The sequence below is a fragment of the Gopherus evgoodei genome, chromosome 13, assembly GCF_007399415.2.
Source record: "Gopherus evgoodei ecotype Sinaloan lineage chromosome 13, rGopEvg1_v1.p, whole genome shotgun sequence".
Lineage (NCBI taxonomy): Eukaryota > Metazoa > Chordata > Testudines > Testudinidae > Gopherus > Gopherus evgoodei.
This window is the reverse complement of record NC_044334.1, coordinates 13,335,352-13,347,161: the sequence shown is the minus strand read 5'-3', so window position 1 is coordinate 13,347,161 and position 11,810 is coordinate 13,335,352. Positions and strand designations below refer to the sequence as shown.

Here is an 11,810-nt window from a genome sequence, read left to right as displayed (position 1 = left end):
CACAGGTTGATAGTGCGTTGTGTGAAGGAGGACTTTCTTATCTTGTTTTAAACCTGCAGCCTATTAATTTAATTGTGTGACCCTTAGTTCGTGTGTTATGTGAAGGGACAAACAGCACTTATTCGCTTTCTACATATCGGTGATGACTTTATAGACCTCTATCATCTCTTCCCCTCCCCCATCTCTTTTCTAAGCTGAACAGTCCCAGTCTTGTATGGAAGTTGTTCCACCCCTCTAATCATTTCTGTTCCCCATCTCAACACTTTTTCCAATTTGAATGTATCTTTTTTGCAATGGGGTGACCAGAACTGCATGCAGTATTCAAGGTGTGGGTGTACCATGGATTTATATAACAGCATTATGATAGTTTCTGTTTTATTATCTATCCCTTTTCCAAGCTTTTTGACTGAACATCAAGTGGATGTTTTCAAAGAACTATCCACAATGACTCCAAGATCTCTGTCTTGAATGGTAACAGTTAATTTAGATCCCTATCATTTTGTATGGATAGTTGAGAATATGTTTTCCATTGTTTATTACTTTGCACTTATCAATATTGAATTTCACCTGCCAGTTGGTTGCCCAGTCACCCAGTTTCATGAGATCCCTTTGTAGCTCTTCATAGTCAGGTTTGGACTGAACTACCTTGAGTAACTTTGTATCGTCTGCAAACTTTGCTGCCTCATTGTTCACCCCTTTCTCCAGATCATTTATGAATATGTTGAACAGCAACAGGTCCCAGTACAGACTCTTGGGGAACCTGCTATTTACCCCTCTCCTCTGTGAAAACCGACCATTTAGTCCTACCCTTTGTTTCTTATCTTTGAATCAGTTACCGATCCGTGAGAGGACCTTCCCTCTTATCCTGTGTCTGCCTACTCTGCTGAAGAACCTTTGCTGAGGGACTTAACACAGTAAAACCACCAAGAACTAAACAATCTGGTGTAGCTGTGTGGACTTTGCTCCCCGCAAGCCACACCATTCCCTGAAGCCCTGAAAGAGTTAATATAACCCATTTAACACCACACTCACTTGCCCCAAAATGGCACCAAGTGTGTGAGAGTCACCAATTAGATTCCCATTAGGCTACCAAAAGACACCAGCCCATTCAGTGCCTAGTGAACCATAGTGGCTAGTATGAAGAGAAGAATTACTTGTTAGCGTGATCCACATGGGAAGGGGGAGAGAGAAAGGCCAGTGACCAAAAGACTTTGGAAGAGATGTTTCATCATTTAAATTCATCTGGAAGTTAGAGGAAACTAGTGCTACTTTTTGCTTTTTTGGTTTTTTTCAATGAAGAGTCTCTTCCAGGAAATATCATGGAAGAGGCTCTTAGGTGGATTTTCAAGAGCAATTTTCAATGTTGATCTCAGTGGGAACAGAGGTAGGCCAGGGCTTGGCCCTTTTGAAAATGGCTCCCTTAAAAGTGTTTTACTCTGAAAATTGACATTGCGGGGTTCCATGGTGACTGTCTTTCACTGGCTCCAGACTTAGGGCCAGTGGAAAATTTCTAGTTTTTAACACATTGTTTTGGGTCCCAACCCCCACTTTCCCCCAGTGAAATAGTTGATCACAATTTTTTTTGGGGGGGAGGGGGTTTCCAAGCAGTGTAATTCAACACCAAAGTTGCTCAGTTTACAGTTTAAAGGATTTTTTAAAATCTAGTGGCCCTTCAAGTTCTCCTTGGATCTGAGAGTCAAGCTGGCTCCTTCTCACTCACATATCACTACCAGGAAGAAGGGGTTATTTACCTGTACAGTAACTGTTGTCCTTCAAGACGTGTTGTGTACATATACATTCTATTGATGGCATGCGTGCATGTACACAAGCACATGTGCCTCCCAACTCAAGTACACTGGATGCACACACTATCACTGCAATGTACACAGTACATACTCACTCAAAGGAGAACCATGATCTCAACATGGGGGTAAGGTGCAACTAGAACAGGTAAAAGAAACTGAAGAAAAAATGGTGAAAAAGTTTTTCATCATTATTTTTGAATTCTGAAATTTCATCCAGTCTTCAAGTTCTTATAAACTTAATCAAGCATCCATATATTAGAAATTTCAGCTAGCTCTAAAGTTTGTCTAACGTATGTGAGGGGTGGGAAGGAGGGGAGAGAAGTTTTGTGAAGATTTCACTGAACATCTTTCACTCTTTTTTGGCTCAAAATTCCAATAACATTTTTGATGGAACGTGTGAAATTTAAACCATTTCAACCAACCATAGGAGCCCCACATATGTACATCTATAATACACTTCCTCTGAGCCGGGGGGACAAGTGTTGGTCCAGGAGCCAGAAAGAACCTAGCTTTACTCTCTGGTCCCATGTAGAGTTTGGGGACAGTTAGAAAACCATCTTTTTACCTGTGAACCCAGCAAACTGGATCTGTAAGTGAAAGAGAGACAAACATGGAATTTTGTCATGTCATTTTTACAGAGCAAGATCCCCACTTTAAAACAATTAATCCCCTTCCTTCTCCCTCACTGTATTTCATGGTGCCAAATTAAACTGTGACACTGGCATATAGAATAACTGATTCACAACCGATGGTATCATAATGGTGTCTGGCTGATATAAGAAGCCATCCAAAAAGCAGAACCTGCTATTTGAAAATACATTTAAAACTAGCGCGTGCATCCACAATTCAAAGTTTAGTCCCTCACAGATCCTTCAAAGGAAGCCTTAAACGAATGTGATTTTTGTATACAGTGATCAGTCATGAAATACATCTAGAATAGAATTTACGGGAGCAGAAAAGTTAGATGCATGTGGATTACACGGGCTTTGTGTGTGTAACTATCTCAGCCGAATGACTGCACCCAGTGCTTATAACAGCCTGCTACTTGCTCAGAGCTGAAAAAGCTACTCTAGCTCGAGCAGTCAAGATAGGGGGAGATCGATACCGGCGGCTGACCATGGTATCTATGTTTGTATGGCCAAGATTTAACAGAGAAGCCCTTACATTTAAACATCTGGAATCAAAGGTGACCTTCACGTCCTTTATAAAGGCAAATATGTTTCGGATCGATAGAAACTGGCATGAGTTAGCTTGACATCAGCTGGCAGCGTAGATTTGTTTGTGAAATGTACCACTTTGCAGTCAAGCCCAGTGCAGTCAGGATGCCATGTTATCTCATATATCCATTCAAGATGCATGTTACATTACTGAATGTCAGCACAGCTGTTGTATCTCTCCCACAGCCTTACACCAGGGCTGCTTTTATTCCTGGAATAACAATGGGGTTTCACCACTATTTGGTCTGTTTTCATGAAACCAGAGTTGCCTTTCAATGTATCCAGGCCTTCTCCACTTGGCAGTTCTTACACACCCTGAGTGTTACATCTCTATGGAACCTTTGTAACTAATATTCAGCAACGTCTTTATTCTTTAGCTGGCTGGGGGAATAAGAAGGTGCAGAACCCACAGTCCATTATCAGATCTTTAACTAAAAAATAAAAATAAACCCAGTTCACTTCTCATGGAGAACTTGAAACCTTCGCTGCCATGTTCCTAGGCATGTTTGTTTCAGCTGTAACAGTGTAGCATGGTGTGATTCTATCCACTACCAGTCCCTGAAGCACCGCAACGTCTTCTCGTCCATGTTACTGGATGTCATAGTGCTGCACAAGCCACTGCTGCTGTCCACACGCTTGCTAGCACAAGGCTTGCTAAGAGTCTGAGCGCCAGGCGGGCCGAGAGGGAATCTGAGGAGGAGGAGGTGCATGAGCAGACCTCATAGCCGTTTTCCGAACGGCTCTCATCGCGCTGCCCTTGATTGGAGCGCGCCCCAGTCCTGCTGCTCCCTGACGAGTCTGGAGAATCAGACTGCATATCACCGCACACCAGCCAGTCTCTGGCGATGGACTGAGGGTAACCAGGTTCTGCTTCCAAGTCATTGTCCAACACTTTCCAGTACTCCTTGCCCCTGAAGAAATAGGTTGCACCTGGGAAGAAAAAAAAAAAGACATGTAGGGTTAGCAGGTATGAGCTCTGGGAGGGGCTCTCTGTCACTAGTCTCCATGGCAGCACACCCAGCTGGACACAGCAGTAACAGCTACTTATTAGACATACTTTACACATCAAGCAGCGATACACATCCTGTTACTGAGCTGATGGAAGCAAACACAACTCCACCAGGAGTAATGGAGTTTTTGTCCACTTGCACCTGTTCACGACAGCACAGTAGGCAGGGACATGGTGCTACCTGTTTGTTTACAGGGCTGGCTTTTAGCCTATGCTACTACAGTGGCCAAGTCGGGGGGTCTGCCACATGCACGACTCACCAGCCATGGTGCCAAAGTCCCAGTTATGGTTGGGGAGGAAGATGAGCAAAGCCTCACACGTCTAACTTGACAGAAGGGCCTATATGTTGATGTGCCTCCTGGAGCTGGAAGTGTCACCCTCAGCTCGGAGTCTAGACATACCCCAGACTGGCAGTGCAAAAAATGAGAAGAATCTCCTATCCTATCAAAGCACCAGTGGAATGGGAGTAGCAGAACAGAGTTACCTTCCCTGGAATTTGTCTAGGATGCTGGAACACATGCTCCACTTTTGCAAAAATGTCCTGAGATGATAAACGTGATCAGGAATTTATTGTTATGTCCAAAGCCCCATGTCCTTTAATATCATGTGGTATTGATACTAATGTATGCATAGAGCACAGTTTTGACAGAGAGCAGAGTGTCCTCAACATATCTTACTGGGGTTTTACCTCTGAGGTCTCCCACACAAGGTCTTCCTTGTCCAGTTACTGAGCAATAACTTGCAAGACTGACCACAAGATTTTTGTGATAACATCTCTGTCTCTCATTGAGTAAAACTGCATCATGGTGAGATTTCACAGCTGTACTCACAAGGTCTCATGAGAACTCCAGTGATAATGGTGCAACACTGCTGGAATAGCGTGTTAGGTCCCGTCTACACTTCAAAAGTTTTACTGACATAATTATGTTGGTAAGGGATCTGATTTTTGTTTGCCAGAATAGTTATGCTGGTAAAAGCCCTATTGTAGATGCAGCTACACTGAGATAAGACACTTTATATTGCTATCGCTTATTTTCCTTTACTGAAACAGAATACACTACATGGGCATAAGCGCTTTTATACTAGTATAACTGTGTCTGCACTAATGCCTTTGTTTCGTCTCCAATTTAACTATGCTGGTCTAGTTAAAGCCACAACACTTTTGAGTAAAGACAAGGCCTTAGGTTAAAAAAACCCAAAACCGAACTCTGCTAAGCTAGCACTGACTCACCATCTGACCATCTCATTGCATCATCTAACGTGCTTGGAATGCCCTTCCACAAAGTGGTCTCGGAAGGATAGCCGGGATCCATCCTCCGCTCATGGTCGTCATAGCGCCAGTAGAGACTGTCCTTAAAGAAATAAGTCTTGTCATTGTGGGCCCAGGAAAAAGCAGCGTCGATGCCTCCCGGTGGCAAGCCAAAATCCGAAATTGGCCGAGGGTATCCTTCCTCCACGTTATTGTCTTTGAACACCCAGTATCTGTCTCCTGCAGAGAGGAAATAGGCAGGTAGAAATATCAATTCTGCTTCAGGTGACACTCCATGATCTGCTGCTGTGACAATCCCTAGATTCGAATTCACAGCACTCCAGAAAGGAAACTACAAAAACAACAACCTGCTGAGGAATCTGCTTCTTGTGGAAAATGCTGCTTGTGTCAAACTGCCACTTGGATACAGCCAGCCTTTGCTATTTTGCGGCTAGGGGCATAAGGTTCCAGGACACAGACATGTTGATTCTGTTGTATAGTCTGAGGCTAGTCACCTGCGGTTACGCCATTTAATTTCCCACCCCGTCATCCCCTTTGATTTCCACACAATAACTGTTCGAAATAAAAAGTCACACACAGCTTTCGAGGGCCAATGGAGAAGTTTTATCTGTAATTCATCTTTTAACACTAACGCACGTACGCACCACTTTTGTAGGCGACTCTCCCAAGTTTCTGTGCATTCATTCAGTTAGATTTGAAAGACCTGCACATGTGGTAGGAAGGGCACATGGCGTCTCAAGAGATCTATCTATCTTGGGTACTTACAGGGCCGGCACTTCCATTAAGGCGGCCGAGGCAATTGCCTAGGGTGCCAGGATTATTGGGGGGCAGCATTTTGCCGGGGGGGGAGCGGCAGGCGGCTCCAGTGGACCTGCCACAGTTGTGATTGCGGAGGGACCCCTGGTCCCGCGGCTCCAGTGGAGCTGCCGCAGGCATTCCTGTGGACGGTCCTCTGCTCCCATGGCTCCGGTGGACCTCCCGCAGGCGCGGCTGTGGCAGCTCCACCAGATCCGCGGACTGGCCGACCCTCCGGAGGCATGACTGCGGCAGCTCCACCGGAGCCGCGGGACCAGCGTGCGGGGTGGCAAAATGGCTGTGCGGCTAGGGTGCTGAAAACACTAGCGCTGGTCCTGGGTACTTATATGGCCTCCATTACCATAGTATTTGGCTGCTCTCCCAGAGGGGAATCCATGCAGACCATGCTCTAGCGCAGCTGCTCCTATGTGCACAGAGGATACAAACTGCAAGCCCTGCGCTCAAAGGAGTGAATCTGGCCCAGAATCTATAATTGGACCTATGGATTGTTTGCCTCTCTGATATTGTTCTTTCAGTAGCTGTGTGGTTTGGCAGGGTCCTCGAGGAGTATATGGTGGCCATTTTGGATTTCTCCATCTGAGAAAATAATGCTTCGGCAGTATGTGGGAGGCCTTAAAAGCTTTAATGGGTGCAGAAGTGTGTGTGGGATCCATTACTGAGGATAATCCATTTCTGCAGCCTCACCTCTACGATTCAGCACTTCCGAAATCAATAATTTATCACACACAAAGTGGGACATTATAGATGCAAAAAGCAATTTCCAACCAAGAGAAGCTTAGCACAGCTGCTCCTTTTCGAGTTATCCAGTAGACCAGCTCCCTAAAAAGCACCACAGACCCAGTTTCAGTGCTGGGTGCAGTAATTACACAATGGAGGCACAGCCACAGTTTTGAGTGTGGGAGATTGCTAATTAGTTAAATTCAAACTAACTGAGCAACTACTGGCAGCAGGCATAATACCAGGAATGAACGGGCCTGAGGTACATTTAGTTCTTCCGCGTAGGACACTTCAGAAGTATGAACCGAACCTAATGCCTAGTCACTGGGGTGGAACATAGTTTACTGAATTACTGTAATGAGTCGGTGCACTGCAGACAGAAACAGTTCTCACCTAAATCACATGCAGCTGGGTACCAGGGCTAGAATCCTGGCTCTTCAGCTCCAAAACTCTTTGAGCTGAAGGAACTCTAACCTTAGCTAACACTACTAGTAGGGCCCTTCTGCAGCCTAGCTACTATAACCTCACTCAGGCACTGATGCACACAGCCAGCAAATTTTTCCAAGTGCCTCCAACAACACTGAATGTTTCACATGCAAGATGCTCAGGGTAGGCCCTGTTAGGGCAGAAGAATTAAAAATCCATCTTCACTCAATGAACTATAAAGGGAAAGAAAAAGAATATGCGGGGGCTAGAGCACGTGACTTATGAGGAGCGGCTGAGGGAACTGGGATTATTTAGCCGGCCGAAGAGAAGAGTGAGGGGAGATTTGATAGCTGCTTTCAATTACCTGAAAGGAGGTTCCAAATTGGATGGATCTAGACTGTTCTCAGTGGTGGCAGATGAGAGAACAAGGAGTAATGGCCTCAAGTTGCAGTCAGGGAGGTTTAGGTTGGATATTAAGAAAAACTATTTCACTAGGAGGGTGGTGACGCACTGGAATGGGTTACCTAGGGAGGTGGGGTAATCTCTTTCCTCAGAGGTTTTTAGGGTCAGGCTTGACAAAGTCCTGGCTGGGATGATTTAGTTGGGGATTGGTCCTGCTTTGAGCAGGGGGTTGGACTAGATGAAGTTCTGAGATCTTTCAGTCCTGATATTCTATGATTCTAAGAATTGTAGCACTTGTTTAAGAAAAAAAAAAGCAGTTTGCTACTCCAGTTGGTCCTATTTGAGAAAGTGAATTTTTTTCATTTTTTTAAAACCAAACATAATTGTTTCTTTTTGAGTGGCTCTAATAGCAGCCTAATATGTATTAGCCTTGCAATGGTGGGTTCATGGCAGCTTATGAACCAGGAGCTCAGAGGAACACCTCAGCATGCACACTTGGGACCGAGGGGGCTCTATGTTCTTTGCTGCCCCAAGCATGGCAGTCAGACAGCCTTCGGCGGCGTTTCTGCAGGAGGTCCACCGGTCACGCGGATTCGGTGGCATTTCTGCGGGGGGGTCCGCCGGTCACACGGATTCGATGGCGTTTCTGCGGGAGGTCTGACAGTCACGTGGATTCATCGGCATTTCTGCGGATGAGCTGCTGATCCCGCGCCTTTGCGTACCCACCACTGAATTACCGCCAAAACCGTGAGAACAGCAGACCTCCCATAGGCATGCCGCTGAAGGCTGCCTCACTGTCACTAGATACTAAAGCCACAGATACTAGCAAGAGATGCATGGTACCTTTAACAATGTTTTTACTCTTACCTTTGAAGAACACGATCTTGTGGTCATTGGTTCTCTCGTACACCGCGTCCACACTGTTCATGTTGAGGGGGAGACCCCTCCAGAAACGGTGGATCTGAGCTGGCTGGAGGGAGACCAAGTGTTTATTGCGAGTCAGTCTCCAGAAGTACTTGCCTAGATGAATACAGATTGGACATTAATGAACCACACCATAACACCCCTTTGCTAGGAGGAAAAAGCTGTGGGTGGAGACCGGGGATAGTAGAAAACAAAGTATATAAGGTGGGAACTATGAAACTACTTGCTTTCTTTTATTCCCCATCCCTTGGATGGCTCCCATATCCCTGACACTGAGCCATAAGGAGAAATCCACTTCCAGACTCTGCATTACAGTCACCGTCCTTCTGTCTGATAAATGAATCTTTTACTGCTAAGAGCATCCGTGCTGCTCCAGAGAACATTCTGCAGAGAGACAGGAGATATTTCCTCTCCTTCCCTCCAGGGCTGAATATGCTGCCTCAGCATCAGTACCAGCATCATTACCACCCAGCAACTGAGCACCTGAGACCAAAGAGTACTGAGACAGATAAAACTAGGCTAGATCAGACCACAGACTAGCCCAACAAGTGATAGTCTCTGAAGAGACAGAAGTATCTGGAGCTTTTCCTTCTCCCCACACCGCCAATTGCTTTAGCAAACAGTGACTACTACTGTATGTTGCTCTGCCGTGACTCTGACCTCCAAGTGTTTGAATATTTTGCACAACCTTCTTCAACCAACCCATATTGTGTACTAGGAAGAGGTGATCTGAAATCCAGTAGCTTTTATAAAGGGGTAGGAATGGAGGAATAAAGAAAAAATACAGAGAAAGAAAGGAAGAGCTGAACAGAAGGCACAACTGATGTATATTGTGCACCATTCCAAGATGTATTGAGAAGGTGGCCTCCTTCTCACCCAAAATGTTACGACGAGACAAATTCTCTGCTGATGTAAAAAGGCACAGCTCCAGCAACTTCAGCGAAGCTGCACCCATCTACATCAGCCCTAGGAACTGGGGCTCAGCAAGAAATCACATTGATCTTCCCTTCCCATCCCAACCAATGTTTGCTGAAAGGGGAACATGTTTAAGGCTGGGATATGCAAAGGTGCATCAGGCAGTTACATTACCAAATCCCATTCAATGGGAGTTGGGTACTTAATTCCCTTAGGCACGTTTGGAACTCTCCACCTGAATTTCTGTGGTTTTGCAGCACATTCCATGAATGCATGTTCCCCTGGGATGTCTATAGCATGAGTTCTGAGCTGGAGGAAGCAGGCTGATTACCTACCCTATCTCCCCTCAGTCTCCTCTCTAGTACCCCCATTCCCAAGAAGCTATTGTTGTGAGGTTATGCATATCCCTTTTGGCATAGCAGGGATCCCCCCTGGGAAATGAGCAAGGTCCAAGACGTTTCTTCAGATTTGTATTCAAGACATTCAACGACATTTCTACAGAGCTGGCAGACTGTGACACCAACTTTCAAAATTTTATAGAAATTGGATCTTAGCCTAACAATGCAGGAGGCAAAACTCCAACACTTAAACATCTGCAGTGTGGGGATTTTTTAATTATAATTATAAGGATTTATATCACATACTTATTCTTCTGCTGCATTTTGCCTATTTGCTCTATATGACTGAAATCTATGTCTGAATAATACATTCAACTGTTACAAAAGGCAGTAATTACAAATTCTTTTAAGATCATTATAAATCTAGTATTCAAACTGTGTGGCTGTTGTACATTTATGGAAACATGTAATTAAATAAAGATGTTCTTTGCATCTCAAATTAGGCTTGCACTGGAATATGCCAGATTTTCATGGTTTTCAGAAGAAATATGGTTGGCCTAATTGCTTTGTTAATAGGAATGTATCGAAAGTTAAACGCACTCAGTGCTAATTTGACATAACTGGAGAAACCCCACCACTTTGTATTATTTAGCAGTTCTCTTTCTTTCCCTACTGATGCGCTCAGCAGGTGTGCGGCTGCAAGAAGCCAGCTTTCAATCTGAATTCGAAGTCAGGAATAAGCTGATTTCCAAGAGGCCGTCGGGAGCAACAGAAACGTAGCAATTTAGGTAGCAGTGAATTCTGAATGCAATGGCTCCCATTTGCCACGAAGCTCATGTTATCACCTCACCGTGGCCAGGTCTGCCTGCAGAAATCCGCACTGACTCTGACTATCCCCAGGCCATCCTGGGCAAGAACGGTAATTAGCGTAGAGAGTGAAATGATTTCATTTATGGTGAGAGAGCCTGACGTAAGGACAGCCCAAGCCTGGCAGATTGAAATGTAAGCATGAAAACCAAGGTCCAAGGTTAAGATGGACCTTCCTGACCTCCCTCAATTCACAGAGATCGTGGTAAGTCCCCACTCATGTGGGTGAAGGCATTCTGCTTTTTCTGATGCTTGGTGGTTTTGATTCCAGCTGTGAAATGCTCTCAGCACGCTGGATGCCTCTGGCAACATTTCTGTACACACTATATAAGTGGGCCAAAGTTTAAAACTTGGGTTGCCTAAAGTGAGGGTCCTAAATCGAAATGGTCTGATTTTCAGAAGTCCTGAAACTCTGCAATTCCATTAAAGTCCACAGGAACGCTGGGTAACTGACGATGCACTCTGCATTTGAACTGCACCAGTTGGAGGGACTGCATAGAAACCTGCCTCCATGCGGTGTTACTTTAGGTTTCACATGACTGTTTGGTGGCATTCTGTATGCGGTTCTGACAAGTTGTTGCCTCAGAATTGGGACCCACCCAGCAAGAGGTGATAATTACCTCAGTCCAATCTATAGCTTTTGAGCGAGATCCTGAGCTAAGGCAAATTGAAATTAATGGAGTTATGCCAGTTTATGCCAGACCTGCCTATTGACATCACTGAAGCTATGGAGATTTACACCAGCTGAGGACCTGGCTAATTGATGCCAATGCAGCTATACAGATTTCTACCAGCCAAGGATCTGGTCCTTTAAATCTGCCCTTGCTTTGCCAGAAGAAACACACACGTGACAAATATATGCCAGAAGCAAACCATGAGGAGGATTTCTCTCTTGGTTTTTCGTTCTAGGCCACGTCCAGACTAGGTATTAAAATCGATTTTAGATACGCAACTTCAGCTACGGGAATAACGTAGCTGAAGTCGAATTTCTAAAATCGAGGTACTCATCAGTCTGGACGGCGCGGCATCGATGTCCGCGGCTCTCCGTGTCGATTCCGGAACTCCGTTCGGGTTGATGGGAGTTCCGGAATCGATGTAAGCGCG

The 11,810-nt window shown here is 45.1% G+C and overlaps 1 protein-coding gene across 1 annotated transcript in view; it reads right to left on the bottom strand.

Annotated features, from left to right (window-relative positions):
• Positions 1–322: 322 nt before the first annotated feature.
• MMP17 (matrix metallopeptidase 17) overlaps positions 323–11,810 on the bottom strand; it is a 37,533-nt gene continuing 26,045 nt past the window's right edge. Inside the window, exons 7-9 of the mRNA XM_030583418.1 lie at positions 8,530–8,682; positions 5,263–5,520; positions 323–3,952 (exon numbers count right to left, since the gene is read on the bottom strand). Of these exons, the coding sequence (XP_030439278.1) occupies positions 3,621–3,952; positions 5,263–5,520; positions 8,530–8,682 (743 nt within the window). The 3' untranslated portion in view covers positions 323–3,620. The remainder of the gene's footprint in view (positions 3,953–5,262; positions 5,521–8,529; positions 8,683–11,810) is intronic.